The sequence below is a fragment of the Sciurus carolinensis genome, chromosome 2, assembly GCF_902686445.1.
Source record: "Sciurus carolinensis chromosome 2, mSciCar1.2, whole genome shotgun sequence".
Classification (NCBI taxonomy): domain Eukaryota; kingdom Metazoa; phylum Chordata; class Mammalia; order Rodentia; family Sciuridae; genus Sciurus; species Sciurus carolinensis.
The window spans coordinates 142,959,242-142,981,267 of NC_062214.1; the positions used below are offsets into that span (position 1 = coordinate 142,959,242).

Here is a 22,026-nt window from a genome sequence, read left to right on the forward strand (position 1 = left end):
CAGTTGTTGAAGAGTCATGGGTTACTTGGAGTGGTCTGTTTCTTCTACTTTTCACATTGCTTATATGTGTACACATGTATTGGGATGGTTATTGCTTCTTCTTTATACAGGGGACTATTTTGTGAGCTTCTTTCTGTCAAGACCCCTGGGCGGGAGAATATCCAGGCATTGATACTTTCATTCAAAGTGTGTCCTATACTGTTCCCAGTATCAGTACTAGTTTGAGAGAAGCCACTGAACCCTATTCACTATAATCACTTCAGAACAAAGCCATGCACTATCCAAACTTACAAAAAAACGAAGAACTTATTGATACAGTTTTCCACAGTTCTCTAATCCAGGTGTAAACTTGTAGTAAAATTCTCTGTATTCAGCTATTCCTTTATTGCCTCCTTTCTGTGTTGTGAAAAGACCATGGATCTCTGCCTAGATACACTCTCCAATATTCTTTCCCTCCTGACACCTTTTTTTATGATCTCTATCTGAACTGTCTATGTAGCTCAGTGGTAATGTATTGCCTGGTGTGTGAGAGGGCAGGCAATTATGATACCCAGCAATTCTGGAGCCAGGAAGATGGTGATATTCAGAGGTGTAAAAGGTAGATATAGACAACTGGAATAGGTGAGGCCAGAACCTAACAGCAGTTGACATTTCTTGGCTTCCAGAGTGTCCCACATTATCCCTTTGGATCTTTTAGTCCTTGCATGTCAGGGCTAACTGGAACTCCTAGGCTTATGAAATGGATCCTAGAGATGAATACTAAAATCTAATTTTTCACTCTTTATTGATTTATTTTGAAGCTTATTCTGTATTATTTGTCCCCTTTTCTTTTGTTAGTGGGGTTGTAGAGGACATTTTAAATAACTTTGTATTGTGTGTTAATATATGGTTTGCCTGTGTCATTGTTACTGGGTGGTTGTTCTTATTGAAGCAGTTCCAGAGAATGAGCATAGCAATGTTATCATGTAAAGTGAATACTTTGTTGCTCAGATATGTCCCAAGCTCAGAGTACATTTTAAACAGAAAGCATACCACTAAAATATCCTCATGTAACAGTGGAAGAGATATGCTCTCAGATATATAAATATCTACTCAGATACACAGGAAACATGAAAAACAAGGTAATAAGAAAACATTAAAAATTATAACTCCCCCAAAACTAAATACATAGTTATGAAGGGAGGGAAATGATGCACAAAAAATTCAGAGTTGATTTTTTTAAAATTATCAGTAAATTAAAAGAAGAACTAGGAAAGATGATTCAGCATATGAAAGAGTTTTTCAATAAAGAAAGAGTCTACATTTTTTTTTTAGTAGTACTGGGGATTGATCTTAAGCCCTCACATATGCTAGGCAAGTGCTCTAACATTGAGCTATATCTTTAGTTCAATAAAGAGAGATTCTGGGGAGAAAAAACAAACAGAAATCTTGAAAACAAAAAACAAAAAGCTGAATAAAAAATTCACTGGATACTCTCACCAATAGATTAGATCAATCAGGAGAAAGATTAGATCAATCAGATGAACTAGAATATTCAGAAAGTAACAAAGAAAAATAAGAAATATGAAAAGAATAATTCAGGGCAGTGAAATAACATTAAAACATCACATGTAAGACTATATTCTTGAGAAATAGCTGAAAATATAGAATAATGGTATTGAAAAATCTTTCAGTGAAATAATAGTCAAAAGATTCCCTAATCCTGAGAAAGAGATGAACATATGAGTACTGACATTTAGAACTCCAAAGAGACATGGCCAAAAAGATAACTATTCCACCACCTATAATCATTAAAATGCCAAAATATGCAGAACAAAGTAAGGATTTAAAAGATCTATGAGAGAAGCACCAACTCTCTTCTAAAGGCAAAATATCAGAATAATAGCATGTTTCTCAGCAGAAAGTCTAAAGTTCAGAGGAGTATGGAATGATGTATTTCAAGTTCTGAAAAAATATTAACCTAGATTACTATATTCAACAAAGTTATACTTAAGAATCAAAGGGAATATGAAAGGCTATTTCAAGATTAACATGAACTAAAGGAATTCATGATAGCTAAATCAGCATGGCAGAAAATATTTAAAGAAATCATAATCATAGAAGAAGAAGATAAAATAACCAAGAGAGCATGGGAAGAAAAAAAATATCTTCAGAAGAGTAAATAAGTCAATGAGAATTAGGAATTAATTAAATATTAGAAATAAGACAAAATGACAGGAAGTAATATATGTTTCCATAGTAACACTGAATATATTTGGCTTTCATTCTCCAATTAAAAGACAGATTAAATTACATTTAAAAGAAGACTGAATTAAAAAGCAAAACTTAACTATATGTTGTCTATATGAAATACACCTCAGTAGTAGAGTCATTTACAAACTGAAAGTGGAAGGATGGAAAAAATAATATTCCATGCAAATGGAATCCAAAAGCTAGCAGGAGGAGCTATTACCATAGCTGAAAAAGTAGACTTTAAGACAAAATTAGTTAGAATAGACAAATTCATTAAATATTGGTAAAGGGAACAGTCCAGAAGAAGATACTGCAATATATTTGCTCCAAATAGTGGTGCACCTAATTTCATAAACACTACTTGATGTAAAGTGACAGATAGGTCCCAATAGAATAACAGTGGAAGAGTTTTATATGCCACTATCCCTAATAGATATAACATCTAGGCAAAAAAATAAATAAATAAATAAATAAATAAATAAATAAAATTTACTACAGTTAAACTGTAATATAAGAAAATGAATTTAACAAACACCTGTACAGACTATTTCATCCAACAACAGATGAATATGCTGTTTTCAGCTGTTCATGGGACTCTCTCCAAAAAAAAATATTTATATAGGAGGCAATAAAACAACACTTATAAAATACAAAACTATTGAAGTAATGAAATAGTTAAAATGGCAAAATTTGGCTTGAATGACAAATTTGAAATCAACAGTTAAAAAAACTATGCAAATACATAGAAATTAAACAGCACATTTCTGAATGATGAGTGGGTCATTGAATAAATCAAGTGAATAAATCCAGAATATAATGGACTATTTTGAAAACTTATATTCCAATAATTTGAAAATTTAGAAGAATGGATAAATGTCTTCACACATACATGTACAAAAATCAAGCCAAGAGATACAAAAAACCCTAAAGAAATCAATAACAAGTAATTAAAACACTAACACAATTTTACCAAACAAAGAAAAATTCAGAATTGGTTTTGGGTTTTATGGATTTATGGCTTTTACCAGTCCATTCAAAAGAACTAAAACCAATGCTTCTTTAATTATTGCATGAAATACAAAGGAAATGAACACTTCCTACCACATTCTAGTAACCTTTTATCACCCTGATTCCAAAATCAAACAAGAACATATCATGGAAAGAAAATTAGAAACCAATATCTTTGATGAATATAGGTACAAAAACTGAAAGCATTTGCTCTAAAATCAAGAATAAGAAAAATATCTCTATTCTCACCAGTCTGATTCAAGATAGAACTTGAAATTCTATACAGAGAAATAGGGAAGAGAAAGAAATAAAAGTGATATGATATGATAGGAGAGTGAGAAGTCAAATTATCTTTATGTACAGATTATATATATTTAAAAGACCATGAAAACTCCACTAGGGGACTTCTAGATCTGATTAAAAATAGTAATTTAACAAAGAAGCAAGATACAAAATGAACATAAAAAAATCAATAGTTTTCCTGTACACCAGTAATGAAACCAATAAGAAAGAAATTAAGAAAACAATTCCATCCACAATATTATGAAAAACAAAAATACTAGCAGTAAACCTATCATGGAGGTTACAGACCTCTACAAGTAAAATTACAGAAAAAAAGCAATTGAAAGGACGTGAGAAGTTGGAAGGACCTTTCATGTTCATGGATTGGCAGAATTAACATTGTTAAAATGGTCATATTACCAAAAGTGTCCTATGGATTTAATGCAATCCTCATCAAAATACCAATTGTATTCTTCACAGAATTAGAAAAAAGAATCTTAAATTCATAATGAAAAAAAAAAGACCCTGAATAGTCAAAGTAATCCTGAACAAAAAGAGCAATGCTGGAGACATCATAATAACCCATTTTTATTATATTTCACAGCCACATTAACAGAAAGCATCATGCTAGTGATATAAAAATAGACACATATGCTTGTGGAGTAGAAGACATATAGACAAAACCACATAGCTATATCTGATTCTTGACAAAGGTGTCAAAGACATAAAAAAAGACAACGTTTTCAACAAATTAGTATATGAAAAAAATGTTCTCAACTTTAGTTATCAGGGAAATGCAAATCAAAACCATATTCAGTTTTCATCCCCGCACAATGAGAATGGCAATCATCAGGAATTCAACTAATCATAAATGCTGGTGATGATTCAGGCAACAGGGAACTTTCATTTGCTACTTACGCGAAAGCAAATTAGTACAGGTACGATAGAAATTAGCATTGAGGTTCTTATAAAAACTAAAATGAAACTCCATATGATCCAGTTATATCACTGCTCAGTATTTCTCTAAATCAATAAATTTGGAATACTTTAGAGACACATGCATACCCATGTTTGTCACAGCACAATTCACAATAGGCAAGATATGAAATGAGCTTAGTAATCTCTCAAAAAACGAGTGGATAAAGAAATTGTACCTATGCATATTGGCTTCTTATTCAACAATAAAGAATAAACTTATGCCAGTTTGGGAAAGAGAATGAAACTTGAAGTCATCATGTTGATTAAAATAAGCCAGTTTCAGAAAGATAAGTATTTGATTTCCTTCCAGTGTGGAAACTGGGGGTGGGGTGTGGAATGGTTGTCATGAATGTAAAAGGGAGACCATTGGTGTTGAGGAAGGAAATCAGTTTAAGGAAAGAGGATAGAGTAAGGGGAGGTATTGGGGAGTGGAATTGATCAATTTATATTATATGCATGTATGAATATGCCACTGTGAAACCAATGATTCTATGTAATTAAGATGAAGCAATAACAAATGGAATGAAATACTGATACATATTACAACATGAATGAATCTTGAAAACGTTATGTTAGCCAAATTTCTTTTTCAATTATACTAAGGAAAAAAATTGTGTGATCTTTTTATATAAAATGTCTAAAGTAAGCAAATCTTCAGTGACATTACATAGGTAATTGGTTGCCTAGAAGCAAAGGATGGAGGAGAAATGGGGAGTTACAGCTGAGTGTGTGTATGTGCTTATGTGAACATATGTCATATTAAAACACATGCATTTTTTTACACCGATGAGAAGAACAAAAATTGTTAGATTATATAGTAAGAATTTGCAGATCCCTTTGAACACTGTAAATTTGAATATGAAAATGTACAGTAAGTCAGAACTTCATGTTTTGTCTTCTATTATATTGTGTATACTTCTATAAAAAATTTAGCTATCTAGACTTGGTAGAGTCCAGCAAAGCACTTTGAATGTGTTGTAGATTCTAATTTTTCCTGAAGAAATTAATGAAAAGAATGAGCAAATAGATGTAAATTTTAATTATTTATTATGTTCAATGTGCTAAATAATTTTATTAGTGTCTTATAATTAAAGACCAAAAAATAATTTTTGTAGGTTATACATGTCATACTTTTAGGCCTGCCTTTAGTAGGTTCAATCGCAATGTCCTTAGTCTGTGGTTTCATGGAGAATATAATTCAAAATGTTTATATTCCTAGGTCCTTTACAAAAAAATTAGAAAACCAAAAGTATTTGAAATAAAACTGTTGAATGTGTTTCCTATCTAGACTATATTAAGTATCCCTTTACAAAATTATAACCGTATTGACATCATAAAACAATTAATCAGCATCAGCATACGTTAATATTTGTATCCAGATATTAACCTGGACTAAGGGACATTCATTGAATTGATAACGTTCTCTTGAATGATGGCAAGGCAGCTCTGGCTGACCAATAGTTTTCCTTTAATTCAACATATAAATTGCTACCATATTGGTTTCTGCAGCAAATAGACTATTCTCTCAGTTGGTTGTAAAATCTAAATTTGCTTTTGTCCCATTCTAGTTGCCAAATAAATACTGATTTCTCTTGAGTATGTATTATGTAATAACCATAAGCTGAAAGATGTATGCAGTATTGGAAAAATCATTTCCAATTTGCCTGTGATAGACTCTGTACTTATAAATGTGTCACTCTGTGTCTGAAAGGAATTTTCTTGAAAGAACCTATAATATAGAGATGTGTAAGTAGTATCTATAGAACTGCAACTATGTCACTACTTGAAGAGAAACAGCATCATTCAAATATTTAATAAAAATCTGCCTGTGATGTTTGCATTTAGCTATTTCAATAAAGGAATAGATTGTGTTTGAAATAGTTTTATTAAACTAGATAAAATAATAAGGTGTTCAATTATTTTTATGAATAGTAAATAATTTATTCCAATAAAGAATTTAGAATGCATCCTCATTCCATTTATATTCATTTCTTCAGGTGGCCATATATTAATGTAATAAATATGTAAAGGATTAATTGTGAACTGGTAATGAGAACTCTGCCTCATTAGAAGATCCCTTACCTTATTTCTTTTACAAACTGAAATTTTCACCTTGTGCTAATAACTTGAGAAACTAATCACAGTTCATTTTTTATCATTACTTAGAAAAGTCAGACAGAAATTAAAAATAGAGGTCAGAGAGTCCTCTATGTTTTATTCTAATCATATGGTTACTTTCTAAATGACTCTATTTTCAGTGATGTTCATATGTTGCCTGTCGATAAAGAATTAGGTTATAAGACATGAGGAATAATTTAAGTTGGAATGGAGTCACATATTTGAAAATATATGACAAAACTAAGAAGATACATGTTTCCAAAATATGACTGATTTCTGATTAACTATTTGTAATATATCATATTGCATTATACAGTATAATAGATCTATTTCTCCCTTAACTATATCTATATAAAATGTTACATATTTAAATTATATATTTATGTATGTTTTATATAACTAATTATATATTGCATATATTGTATATTTAAATTATATTATATATTTAAATATCCTATTATATTATACATTAGATTATAATAGACACATCAATAGATTAACTGGATCTGGATTTATATTTTTGTGAAGATTTCAAATTCATGTTCTTTGATAAATATGATATTGTTTATATTTGCTGTGTATTTTTCTGTTTTATTGTGTCACTAGTTTGTTATTTTGTGTTTTTTACTATAAATTGGTTCTTGTTACTGAAGTTCACAAGTACAATGGCATAAATTTCTAATAAATTCCCTTTATTAATTTTTAAATATCTTTGGGGTCTGTATTGACATGTACTTTTTATTCTCTTCATAGGTAATTTTTGTTTTCTTTATTTCTCAATCTTACAGATTGAGATGAAATGTAGCAATATTTTTAAAACCAACTTTTTAATTTTAACATTTAGGGTATCTTTGGGTCTGTTTCTGTTAATCATTTCTGCATGGAAAGTTGGCCACTTTTCTTGCTTTTACAGGTTTTATGGGAATTCTAATTTCATGCAGGATATTTTATGAGACAGAGAATAAAGTAACATATTATTTTCAGATAGGATGATATCTGTCTTCTTTCAGTCTGAGAGTGAGGACTGAATCTATAAGCTCTGCAGTTAATCTCTGTGATTTGTAGCAACATCCTTGTGATTCAGTTCACCACAGTTTTCAAGTTTTTTGAGGGAGTCTGGCAATTTTCTAATTAGTAAGACCGGGTATCTGAGTCCTACATTAGCTTTGAAGTTCTCTCTATTTTTCAGATAAATAACCTGATTTCCAAACTTACGCAAATGCCACCCTGCTCTGAAACTCTGCTGCTGTCTTCTACATTTACTTGGGAGAGATTCTTGATCTCAAATCTCACCTGTAGCTTTGTTTATGGCTGCAGGTACTTCACATTGTATGAAGGCAGAGATTTCTTCTAGGAAGTTTTCTCAGATGTTGAATGCCGCTCCAGCCATTCTGTGTTATAAATATGGATATAAGAGAAAAGGGCTTGAGCTTATATCCTCCTCCCTAAGTCTTCTATAGCTAAAATCCATGAGTGGCCTTTTTTTTTTTTTCTTTTCATTTCCCCTGTCCCCTTAAATCTCTTCTGTTTTTCTAGCAAAATGTAAAGTTGCCTGAAAGCTAAATTTGTTTCCTAATTTTATTTTATTGTGGTTTAGAAGACTGAATACAGGGCCTTATGCTTTCTAGATAAGCACTTGGCCACTGAGCTATAATCCCAGCCCTGCCTGCAGGATTTCTTTCAGTTTCTTTCCCTCTCCCATTTTTTTTTTTAATCTAGAATGTGGACCACAGAGAAATTTTACCTATGCTCTTTCTGTGTCTATATTTCAAGCTAATATACTCAACATTGAATGAAGACCAGTGTGAATAAACTAGGTGTTAATACATTTTTACCCTGTGTCAGGAGCTCTTGTTGAATTTATTTTACTATGCTACCCTGCACACTATTCTGAAAAGTGTATATATCTATAGGAAGTTTTCTCTCCACCCTAATTTATGCCATCTTATTTCCTTTTCTGTGGGGAGGTAAGAGGATGGAAGATTGTTTTCCTATAATTTTCAAGTGTACTTCTGACCCATTGCCTTGCTGACACTCCAGTAATGTTCATATTGAATTATTATTATAGTCCTGCACGTCACTGGATTTTTGTTCATTTTTTTGTCAGCTTCTTTTTAAGATCCCTATTTACAATGGTCCACATCTATTGCCCTAGATCCACCTACCTAGACCACTGGAGTTTTTGTTTGTTTGTTTGTTTGTTTGTTTTTTACAATTTTAATTACTTTATTTTATAATGCAGCAAGTGGCTTAAAAGTTTAGTGTTCTTTATTAGCAGAAACTGATTTTGGAACAAAGTTCTTCAGTTTTTATAGATTTTTTCAGCATAAGAGCATATATTTCAAATACAGGTGGAATATTACTCGACCATAAAGAATAATAAAATTATGGCATTTGTAGGCAAATGGATGAAATTGGAGAATATCATGCTAAGTGAGATCTCAAAAAACCAAAGGATGAATGATCTTGCTGATAAGCGGTTGATGACACATAGTCAGGGGTGGGAGGCAGATAAGAATGGAGGAAGGAGGGACTGTATAGAGGGTAAAGAGGGGTGGGAGGGGGGAAGGGGAGGGAAAAATAACAATGAATCAAACACTATTACCCTATGTAAATGTGTGATTACACAAATAGTATGCCTCTACTTCATGTACAAACAGAGAAACAAGATGTATCCCATTTGTTTACAATAAAAATAAATTTAAAAAAAAAAAGGAATGCTTAACATTGGAGCTCTTTATTTGATAACTCTCACCTTCTTAGTGTTCTGCCTCACAAATGCAGGCCATGGAGGCTCTGCACTCCAATCTCCGCCTCTTCAGGTTAACAGGACTGCTCATTTTGCTTTCTCTCACCTTGAGCCATAGCCTGGAAGATATCTTCTGGAGAAAGTAGAAAGTTCTTTTTTAATTCACTCTCTCATGCATCACAATTCTGTGCTTAATCATTTCCAATGTCTAAAAACTGTTGTTTAATACATTTTACACATTTATTTGCTGCTCGTTTTGGAAAGGCTATTTCAATATTGTTCTTTCATGAACAGAAGACTATTTATTAAACAATAATTCTTATGTATCATTAAGATACTTAATGCATAAAATAAATTGAAATTATAAGAATGTGCTTCATTTAGAAGACAGGTACAATATTTCTAGACTAATTCTATGTTTCTTACTTATATTCAATTAAAACCTTAGGTGATTTTCTATAGCTATTTTCACTCTTGGTTTTAAAACTCACACAGTATATGATGATTTTTAATTATATTTCTGTTGCTATTTTATTTAGGGGTATTAATTTAAATATTACATAATTAAGATCAAAGTAGAAATGGAAATTGTCTAAGCATTATTTTTAAAATAAATTAGTAAAATAAAAATTTGTTAATGTTTTCAAAGTAGAAAACAGAATATGATTATCAATTTAGTCTCATTGTTGAGCTTAAATGCTTTCCATAAATTATCTCAAAATCCATACTTAAAATTAATAAAATGTTCTAATACTTAGAGAACATGTTGATTTTTCTCAATCTTATTATTTTGAGAATAAAATCTTGTATTTTCAGAAAGAATGTGAAGGTTCAACAATGCAATGGTAGTTGGAATAAATGTAATGATTAACCTCCTGAGCATATTTCAAAATGATGCTGCAAGTTTAATTCAATGGCAAATATTATCTTTTATTGTTTCTATTTAGGCTAGTAAATCAACTTACTTGCAAATTTCTTAATATACCTCTAATCTTTGGAACTTACTTATATAAAAAGAGATTCTTCAGGACTTAGAGGAATTTTGTTTCCCTGAATCCTCAGCCCTCTAATCTGGGCTGGATGTGTTTGTTTTGTGCACCCAAGGGTTATCCTGGACATATTTCAAAATGGCACTTAATTTACAGAATTACAGTAATCTTGATTCTTAAATTTTTCCTATTTGACTTTATATCTTATGAAACTGTGAATGTTACTATATAATTCATCCTTAGTGCCCATTACAGCCTCTAGTACACACTTGTTACACAAACACATGAAATAATTTTTTTATTCCAATTTGCATAAAATATTATTCTAGTAGGAATAAAAACATTAGTAAAATGATGAGATGCTAACACTGTATTTTTATCTTCTCTTCCAGGTTCTTAAATCTGATCTACAATGGAAAAATTTCTTTTTTATCTGTTTTTCATTGGCATAGCAGTGAGAGCTCAGATCTGTCCAAAGCGTTGTGTCTGTCAGATTTTGTCTCCTAATCTTGCAACCCTTTGTGCCAAGAAAGGGCTTCTATTTGTTCCACCAAACATTGACAGAAGAACTGTGGAACTGCGGTTGGCAGACAATTTTGTTACAAATATCAAAAGAAAAGATTTTGCCAATATGACCAGCTTGGTGGACCTGACTCTATCCAGGAATACAATCAGTTTTATTACACCTCATGCTTTTGCTGACCTACGGAATTTGAGGGCTCTGCATTTGAATAGCAACAGATTGACTAAAATCACAAATGACATGTTCAGTGGGCTTTCCAATCTCCATCATTTAATATTGAACAACAATCAACTGACTTTAATTTCTTCTACAGCATTTGATGATGTTTTTGCCCTTGAGGAGCTGGATCTGTCCTACAATAATCTAGAAACTATTCCTTGGGATGCTGTTGAGAAGATGGTTAGTTTGCACACTCTTAGCTTGGATCACAATATGATTGATAACATTCCTAAGGGAACTTTCTCCCACTTGCACAAGATGACTCGGCTAGATGTAACATCAAATAAATTGCAGAAGCTACCACCTGACCCTCTCTTTCAGCGAGCTCAGGTCCTAGCAACCTCAGGAATCATAAGTCCATCTACATTTGCACTGAGTTTTGGTGGAAACCCCTTGCATTGCAATTGTGAATTGCTGTGGTTAAGGCGTTTGTCTAGAGAAGATGATCTGGAGACCTGTGCTTCTCCTGCACTTTTAACTGGTCGCTATTTTTGGTCAATTCCTGAGGAAGAGTTTTTGTGTGAGCCTCCTCTCATTACTCGTCATACACATGAGATGAGGGTCTTAGAGGGGCAAAGGGCAACACTGAGGTGCAAAGCCAGGGGAGACCCCGAACCCGCAATTCACTGGATTTCTCCTGAAGGGAAGCTTATTTCAAATGCAACAAGATCACTGGTATATGATAATGGAACACTTGATATTCTTATAACAACTGTAAAAGACACAGGTGCTTTTACCTGTATTGCTTCCAATCCTGCCGGGGAAGCAACACAAACAGTGGATCTTCATATAATTAAGCTCCCTCACCTATTAAACAGTACAAACCATATCCATGAGCCGGATCCTGGTTCTTCAGATATCTCAACTTCTACTAAGTCAGGTTCTAATGCAAGCAGTAGTAATGGCGATACTAAAATGAGTCAGGATAAAATTGTGGTGGCAGAAGCAACTTCGTCTACAGCACTTCTTAAATTTAATTTTCAAAGAAATATTCCTGGAATACGTATGTTTCAAATCCAGTACAATGGTACTTACGATGACACCCTTGTTTACAGGTAAGAAAAATTAAGCTAATTTAAATAGCAATCATGCATCTTTGTGTAAGGCTTATTAATATACTCCTGATGCTTTTAAACTGGCAATGTCATTCCGAGTTGTAATTATAGTTCTTGATTTTAAAGTGCATAACGTAAGACTTGAAAATGTGGTGGATATATATGGGGAAATATTTTGAATGGTGTTATTTTTAAAGAGTTCAAATTTATATTTAATATTATACTTGATTTTTTTCACCTCATCTAAGAGATGTGACTATCAGAGAAAAAGATTGATTTAAGTTAAAAATTCAAAAACATACCAGAACTTACACATCCACATGAGTGTTCTTTCCTTCAAGGAAGTCACGTTGGGAGGCTATACCATTATCCCAATGATGCTGCCATTGCTCAAAGCACTTTTGGAATTATCTTTAGAACCTTCGTCATACTATTTTGAATATCCCCAGTGGTGGCAAATCTTCGTCTTTTGAGGGTGAATTTGAATTTTGGAAACAAGCAAAAGCCATTTGGAGTCAAGTCTTGTGAATAAGGTGGGTGATCAAGATGGGTATTGCCATTTTTGGTCAAAAAGAGGATGTAACTATAAAATAATGAGACTGATTCTTTGAGTGATTGAGTTACGTGCGTGTGTGTTGTCTCATGTGCACTGGTTCTTAAGACAGTTCCAAAGAGAAAGTTTATAAATATTTTGAGCAGTGAAGGTATCACTGGTGTTAAGTATGCAATATCTGGGTTAGGACAGTGATGGAGAATTTGCATCTGCTAATGAATTTCTGGTATGTTTTTCTAAAGTTCAGCCTCATTGATTTATAGTCACATCTTGTCCAATTTTCACTTGGAAATACTTAATCCTTCATATAATTTCACTGGTGATAGGCTGTTACTGCTCTTAGGAAAGGATCCAAAATCATGGTTTTGAAAGAATTATTGTTTTGTTTTTAAACTTTTTCAGATATCAGATCAGTTTCTTCCTTGTACACACAGATTAAGCTCTTGATGGTAGTTTGATTTTCATTCATGGATGGGAATGAAAATAAGTTTTAAAAATAAGCATGGACTAGCAAAAAATAAATAAATAAAAGTATCCTAGCTCTCCATGTGATCAATCCTGGCAAGGTTCTACTTGACTGAGTTTTAATTTCCTCATCTTTAGAAGGCAGGGATTAGACTAAGTGGTTTTTAATAGCCCCTTCATCACTGAGTACAGGTAGAGGTAGACTATGATACATGTGTGTGAGTTTAACCTAATTTGATTGCTTCACCTACCTCTGGGCAACTTAATCAGTTATCAATAACAGGCACAGACTCTACTCCTCAACTTCCTGTGGTTGCTGGACATTTTACATATTTTAAGCATTAGCTCTGTGAAATAGGACAGGTTTTACTTTCTAAATTCCAGGGTTTTAATCCTGCCATGATGTGCAAATTCTCTGTGACCTTGAAGAAATTGTTTAAGTTCCCGCCTAATGATTGTCATCTGTAAAACAGTGAAAATTCCTTTCTCATAAGGTCTTTACAATGACCTTATGAGAAAGTGTGCATAAAGGGCTTAGTAACGTCCAGCATTTCTTATATGCTCACTATATGGAAGTAATCTGTCATAAGCACAGTGGCCCCAAAGTGTCTTGGTACATTTAGAACTCCGTGTTTAGGTCCTGACACACATGAGTATTGCCAAGTTCTAAAATTTCACAAGCTCACTAATGGGAGAGATATGGTTACAAACCAGTTTTTTTCTAAATTATTTTGAATGAAGTTCATATGTTTTTGAGAAAAAAAGTGGAAAGAAAATAAGCATTCACAAAAATACTTTTAAAGTGTGGTAGATTCAGAGATGTTTATAAATTTCTGTCAAATTTTAGAAAATTGACCTTGATGGAAATTTTCTTTGGTATACAATGCGTGAGGGTTTTATGCTCTGCTCAAAAGCTGGTCCTGTTCTTGTTTCCAGAGTGTTACTTGTACATTTATATTCTCCTCATTTATAGACTGAAGCATGTAGCAGACCCAGGTATAGGAAAAGGATGAGGTCTGTGAATAAAATGCTTTAATCTTTGTGATTATCTTAGTTATTAAAGATAGATTTGGGGAGTACCATTCCATAGCAGCTTATTACTGATTTGGAAAATAAATGCTCTGAAATGCATTTCCATTCTGCTTTCTAATGTGATTGTCAGTGTTTTCCCTTTCTTCAAATTGGCTTTTAGTCACAGAGGTGTTGTAAGTGCTAAATGGATTTGTTTAGCAGTCAGATAATGTCACAGTCACACCTTTCAAAAACAATTTGTCATAAATGATTTTTCAGCAATGGCTTTTATTAGGAGTTCTGCTTTGCCAAGCAGTGTAATTAGTAAGCTTGTCAAGGCAGGGTGCAGGCACCGTTAATAGAACGTGGACTCCGACAATGACTTTTAGCCCTTTTAACTCATAAATATAAGATTAGATCATATTCGTGTACTTCATATCTGTTATAAATGTGCTTACATTAATGAGTGCTGAGATGGGACAGAACTAAATTTCTAATGACTGTGTGTGCATGTTTTATTTTGTTTTAAATATTAACACGAATTCCATTGTCCCTCAGAATGATACCTCCTACGAGCAAAACTTTTCTGGTCAATAATCTGGCTGCTGGAACTATGTATGACTTGTGTGTCTTGGCCATATATGACGATGGCATCACTTCCCTCACTGCCACAAGAGTCGTGGGCTGCATCCAGTTTACTACGGAACAGGATTATGTCCGTTGCCATTTCATGCAGTCCCAGTTTTTGGGAGGCACCATGATTATAATTATTGGTGGAATAATTGTAGCGTCCGTGCTGGTTTTCATCATCATTCTAATGATCCGGTATAAGGTTTGTAACAATAATGGGCAACACAAGGTCACCAAGGTTAGCAATGTTTATTCTCAAACGAATGGGGCTCAAATACAAGGCTGTAGTGTAACACTGCCCCAGTCCGTGTCTAAGCAAGCTGTGGGACATGAAGAGAATGCCCAGTGTTGTAAAGTTGCCAATGACAGTGTGATTCAATCTTCAGAAACTTGTACGAGTCAGGACTCTTCTACCACTACCTCTGCTTTGCCTCCTACCTGGACTTCAAGCACGTCTGTGTCCCAAAAGCAGAAAAGAAAGACTGGCACGAAGCCCAGTACCGAACCACAGAATGAAGCTGTCACAAATGTAGAGTCCCAAAACACTAACAGGAACAACTCAACTGCCTTGCAGTTGACTAGCCGACCTCCTGATTCTATCACAGAGGGGCCCACATCTAAAAGAGCACATACCAAGCCAAGTAAGTTTCTCACTTTGCCTGCTGAGAGATCCAGAGCGCGGCACAGGTATTCGCTGAGTGGAGAAGTAAAGGAATACTATTGCTTTGCTAACTCACCGAGCACACGTGAACTGTTCTCTAAAAGAAGCCTGTCTGTGAATGGGATATTAATTTAGTCTGATGGTTCTGATGGTCCTAGTGGAAAAGTCACTCTTTCAAACTCTGAGAGGTTATCAGAAAGATTTGTGTAATCTATTATTTCTTTTTAATTAAAATTCACTTTGGAAATTGAAATGCAGAATTTCAGTCATCTGATAGGCTAGTAGGGTTCAGATTGCATATAAACTATCTAAGGTACAGTTATTATGTGTGTCTGTGTGTTCGTGTGTGTGTGTGTGTGTGTGTGTATGTGTGTGTGTACAAACTTAAATACTCATGCACCCATATGAAAGTTACATAGATAAAATCATTTAAGGGGGGAAAAGCATGAGATAGCAGGAGTGCCTTTCCCTTTTCTAGGAATGGTTCCAGGTTCTGCAGTAGCAAATTATAAAAAGATAATTGTCACGAGGAAACAAATGTCTTGCATAAAACATTATATTTCCTCCAATTCTAGAAAGAGCCTTCTATGGATAACTGGATTTTTTCAATAGGTAGATTTTATAATTTTTTCACAATGAAAATTGTGCTGTAGAGAATAAGTATGTTGTATTATTTAAAATAAAATGTTCATTTATGATACTCATACAATTCAGGGGTAAGTACCCTTCTAAATAACACTATTGGTTCAGGTGTCAATGGTTATAAGATGTTCACTCCATGACACAGCTTTCCAGTGGAAATAAAATAAAATGCAATTTATTTTGTGTTTATCAAAAAATCAAAAATTATCAGTTTTGTGTCATAGGCCACAATTTTGTATGACTCTACCTGGGCATATGAAGTTGTTTTCATTTATTCAACTCATATTTGCTGAATGAATGTTTTATATATTCTTATCACAAGTTAAAGAAGGGGAGTCAAATCTAAGACTGCCTTTATGAAAAGGGTGCTTATTTTTATCACCAAGTAAACTAAAAAACTTCTAATGGAGTTTTCATCACATTTTAAGTAATATGAAGTCATTGCTCCTTAACCAAATAGTGACTTTTCCCCTTCTGTTCTGTAATTCTACATGTGAATGTTTTCCTATTAAAGCAAATGCATTTATTATTTTGACCAAAGGCAATGATAAATTTAATAAGATATCATGCAACTTAGTGAGGAATATACCATTTTTATAAAGGATTTTGAAGTTATCCTGAAAATAATATTGTTTCTTAATAATATAACATTCTAGGAAATTCACTGAAATTAACATCTGTAGATAAATGTCCTTATCTACTTGTTGAAAAAAAATAATATACTACCATGATGGTGTTTTACTAATGATCTATAAGTACTGTTAACATGAAAGTTTAATTTTCTTTGATTTTTGTTTTATTTTCATTTTGTGTTGAAGATATGGTTCATGTGAGAACTTAGACTCATTATCTGGCACAAATGAATATTATATTTCAGCCATTAACATAATTGGTGGGTACTTAATATATGCCGTATACTCTCTAGGAGTAAGTTAAATACACAGTAAAAGTTCATTAATTATTTCAAATAATTTTTAATATCCTTTAAAGCAAAAGTGCAGAATGTGAAATTATTAGCTTAATTTCCCTCTGGTAGAGGCATATACAAAGATTCCAGTTAATTTTAACTCCACAGTCACATCTTATCATCTGTAATTTATCATTTCATAAACTTGAAGCACTTAGAGATAATTTTTCACACAGTCTTAAACAAAATTTCTCATGTTATGTTTCCTAAGTTCCTTCTCTGTTGCTTCCCTCTCTGAAAAGTTTGCCTTTCACATTTACAAAGTCTAATTATAACACATTGTTCACAAACATAGTTCTATGAGAAACATAACAGTTCACAGGTATGGTTGTGCTTTGTGAAATCAAAAGCAATACTCAAAATGGTATATTTTCAAAACTCTTACTCTAATAATACTGTAACTCAAATCTGCATTTTAAATTAACATCAGTTGCACTGTTTCTCATGAGGTGATGATTGACAATAACACATTACTCTTCCCCTTCATAGATTGATAAGAACAGTATTAAAAGTTCTTTATTGGACAAAAGCTTTCAGGTTTTAAAGAAATAAATCCCTAAGGAAATAATTTCTGCAATCAGGAACGATAAGGAGGACCTGAAATTATGTAACACAGCAGTTTAGCATAACTTCTCCAAGCTATGAATGAATTTATTTTATGATTTACAGTTGCCATGGTCTTTAAAATGAATATCAATCAGGCTTGTTTGTCTAATGACGATTTCATTAAAAATACCTTATTTCTCCTAGATATTTAAAATCCTATGGTATCTAACCATTTGAATTTTATTTTACTTGACTAAAATCACTGAAAATAATTCAATTTTTATTACTTTTACTAGATTGTATTCAGATTGTATTAACCAAACTCATGCACATTTGTTCTTAAAAGCAAACTTTTGATCTATCTTACCAGAGTTTATATTTTGAAAGATCAACAATGACTGATCTAAGATAAAAGTCAAATGTGTTTTGTATTTGTTAAGTATGCAATGCAATTTTGACTTAGGGAGAAAATGAGTGGTACCTACTACAATGTCTGAAACAGAATAGTTGTTAATATGAATGAATGAGCAAATGACTAGATAAATAAATCAGCGGGTCCAGGGAGGTGGGTAGTAATAAGAATTTTGATTAATTAACACAATTAAGGTTTATGATCAGATATTATATCACCACAAAAAGAAATTATTTTATTTATTTTTAGTTTTTCATTCTGTCACTTGTCATTTCTTAATCAGTCATATCTATCTATCTATCTAATTTATCTATTTATCTATCACCTATGATCTAAACATGTGGTCTGTTGTTTGTTGCTGCTGAGTATACACAGAATTGATATGCTATTTTTCATTCTCTTGTCTTTAATTACTTTTAATTTTTAGCCATTTTATATTATCAGCTTATTCAATGTTCAAACAAAATTACAAAGCATAATTACTACCATTAAGCATATTTTAACAGGCATTCATTCTAAACATTCTTTAAAAAAATATGGGTCCTATGTTATTTTTGTCCCTTTTGTATAATCATCCTCAAATTGAAAAATATCAAACTACTGTTATAGTAGTGTCACAATGATAATGTACAACCCAAATTAGCCTCAAAATTCTAAGAAGCAACATTTGGTTTGATGAATAGTTTAACTTTTAGGCTTCAAATAGTTTAATACACAAATACACTAAATTGAACTATTTAAATTGGATAAAGCAACAAGTAACACTGACACTGTGACCAGTTTATTTCCTATAGTTTTTCTAACCGTTAATGGAGTCAGTTGGTTTTGATTTTGATTTTCTCAATACACTAGTTTTGCTTTAAACAGTTGATTTTGATTGCTTGGCATACTTATTTAAGCAAAAAAGTTTTAGAATGTTTCTAAAGCATTATAAATGATTTATAAACCTAAGAAATCAACTCTCTCGAAAATTACATACTCTCTCCACCATTATTTGAAGAACTTCTAAAAATTAAATGTGGTCAATATTTACTTGTCTAAAGGAATATTTTTATTATTTTCACTTTTTTGTGAACTATTTGTCTGATTTAAAACTGAGTACTTGCTTTTAATAGTGTTAAATATTTGCTTTTATTTCTGAAAAGAAACTTCTATATATCTAAAATAATTAAGAGTAATTATTACAAAGTTCATCTCAATTGCCTTTCCATTCATAAGTTTTAGTGTTTCTATTCAATTTATGTACAGTAATAAACTCAAATAATCTTTAAAATTCCAATAGTTTAAAAGTGTATAAACATAAAACATCTTCTTTTGGATAGAATTCTAAAAGCAAATGAGATATTTATTCAAAGACGACAACAGATACAAGCTTATTGTTTTAACATGAGTGATTTCCACTTGTTTTTTAAAATGCCAAGAAAAGCTGGGCATGGTGGCAGATGCCTGTAATGCCAGTGGTTCGGGAGGCTGAGGCAGGAGGATCATGAGTGCGAAGCTAGCCTTAACAACTTAGCAAGGTCCTAACCAACTCAATGAGACCATGTTTCTAAATAAAATAAAATTTTTAAAAAAGGACTGGGGATGTGGTTCAGTGGTTAAGCACCTCTGAGTGCAATCCCTGGATTCCAAAGGGAAAAAAAATCTAAGAAAACAATATCCTTTCCTATTAGACATAATGGATATGATGTGTTATCATCCCCTTGCTTAGCATTCCCTTGTGTCTCAAAAGCAGTGCAGTGTTTCCAAGGTAACTGAGGATGCTCCTGTGTGACTGTGGACAGGGTTGACAGTCACTTTGAATAGAAGAGTATGATTTTCTTTCCCTCTTAGCTTGTTAAAAATGGTAATGATCATAATTTATCTTATGCTATTAGTGACATTGAATAATTTATGGCAAATAATATATCATTAAAATTGCCTCAAGGAAAGAAACAGAAGAAAAATCAGTTGGATTTTTGAAAGTTTCAAACCTCTGCCTTTCAGATTACTCAGTCCTTTCCTTCCCTTGTTAGATAAATATATGCTGGCATTATAAATGCTATTACTTTTGTCAAGTGTTTCTTTGTTCCTTATTTTTTTAAAGGAAACAATCCATACTTTTTATACTAGTGCAGGAGACACCTTAAAATATAAAGAATGGTAAATATATTCCTGTGATTGATCCATCTGAAAAACATGGTGTCATCTGAAGTGGGTTATAAAAACTAACAATTTTTAAGTGGGAATATATTTGTGTTAAATCACTTCATTAAGCAATACTATAATTCTATCAAACATCACAAATAATCAATATAATGAGGTATTCAGTGTACCACTCTGCCTTCTAATTATGTTCAACTATTTCTAAGTAAAATTTTGCAACATAAAGTTAACATTTAAATAAATATATATATATTCTGTGTACGTATAAATCTGTATATGTACTCATAATACATATGTACTCAATGGATAAGAGTCAAGTCTCCTAATTGTAAATATACAAATAGATATACAATTATTTAAAAGCACAATTTTTTACTGTAATATGAATTTGTTATTTTGTGATTGATAAAACAAAAGTAGATATAAATTGTCTATCAGAGAACTTCTCCAGGAAGAATCATATAAATGGCAATTTATCAGATAATAACAGTCCATAGACTTACCAGTACATACTTATTTTTTTTGAATTTTTGAATGCTAAACATATCTACAATCTAATTTCACCCATTCTTTTCAAATCAGTAACTAATGTTTATGAATTTTAAAAATGATAAAGAATCATTTTCAAATAGATTTAGGAGAAAGTCATGGAGGCCCTTTCATTTAATGTATATGTAGTTGGAAGTGATTGTATGTTTAACTAATAATAGGCTGTGCAGATATGATGATGCTCCAGAATATATCCAAAAATAATTTTATAAAGTAATAGAGCTTATGAAATATGATTGTTGGCTCTACCATGATCAAATTCCCTAATCATTTTTTCTCTGTAATTTGGACATACCTTTTTATATTTTGTCCTAGTCACACTCATCTGTGAACCCTGACGATGACTGTCCTTCTAGACACCTAGATTTTCTTATCCTTGCACCACTTCTAAATAATTAGTAGCATTTGTGTGCAAGGAAAATATTTTGCAAAGAGATGTGATGTATGATATTCAGGGTTCTATAATGGTATTAAACATTTATAGGCAATATGTATATATACATGAATAAAAAGGCAGAATGTTTGCATTTACATAAAAATGAATGGATTCTCTATAATACATGCTATTGTTTGGAGAGTGAATATTGAATGATGGTTAATATTGTATATGATTCTTTTATATTTTGTGTGGTGAATATGGCTCAACTGTATTACTGTGGTGAAATATTTTTTAATTGATGCACTTTTCCATATTAATCATATGCAACCATAGGCTAATTCTGAGCAGGGAAAAATGAATAGAAACTTGATTTCATTGTATAACTCTGGCAGAACAAATATTCCCTGTTGAAAATTATTCATTGTAGTTACTAGAACAATATATTTTAAAATTCTGCTTTTATACTATTACAGTTCAGGAAGTAGCCAAAAAGAACTATAAAATGTAAGAGTCATTTGCAACTAACCCAGTAACAGTTAAGACAATGTAGATGAATCTTAAAGAGAAGTCACCAAGATTTCAGTAAGGAAGGTCTTAAAGGACTGTTTCTTAACAAAACAAAAAGTGAATTGTTCATGACACTGAAAATTTTGTTCCCAGATGCTTTGCTGACTAATGTTGACCAGAATGTCCACGAAACACAGGTGAGAATCTTATAACCTGTCACATACTTCAACCCTCAAGTGGGTTTATTATTTTACACTTGAGTTTTCTAACTTTTGACTTGCTAGTTTGTGCAACTTGTCAAAATTTTCCACTTAAACTTAACTGAACATGTCTGATTCACACTGTAAAAAATAAAGGTATTACTAATACTGTTCTACGTGACATTGGAGTCACTTTTATAGTTATA

General features: G+C 32.2%; 1 protein-coding gene across 2 annotated transcripts in view; it reads left to right on the forward strand.

Moving 5' to 3' along the window:
- The window catches only part of Lrfn5 (leucine rich repeat and fibronectin type III domain containing 5), a 267,764-nt gene that overhangs the window by 240,458 nt on the left and 5,280 nt on the right, over positions 1-22,026 (forward strand). Inside the window, exons 3-5 of one of the 2 annotated variants that reach the window (XM_047540646.1) lie at positions 10,749-12,153; positions 14,741-15,453; positions 21,774-21,817. In XM_047540646.1, the coding sequence (XP_047396602.1) occupies positions 10,769-12,153; positions 14,741-15,453; positions 21,774-21,817 (2,142 nt within the window). In that variant the 5' untranslated portion in view covers positions 10,749-10,768. The remainder of the gene's footprint in view (positions 1-10,748; positions 12,154-14,740; positions 15,454-21,773; positions 21,818-22,026) is intronic. The other variant, XM_047540648.1, reaches the window with a different exon arrangement.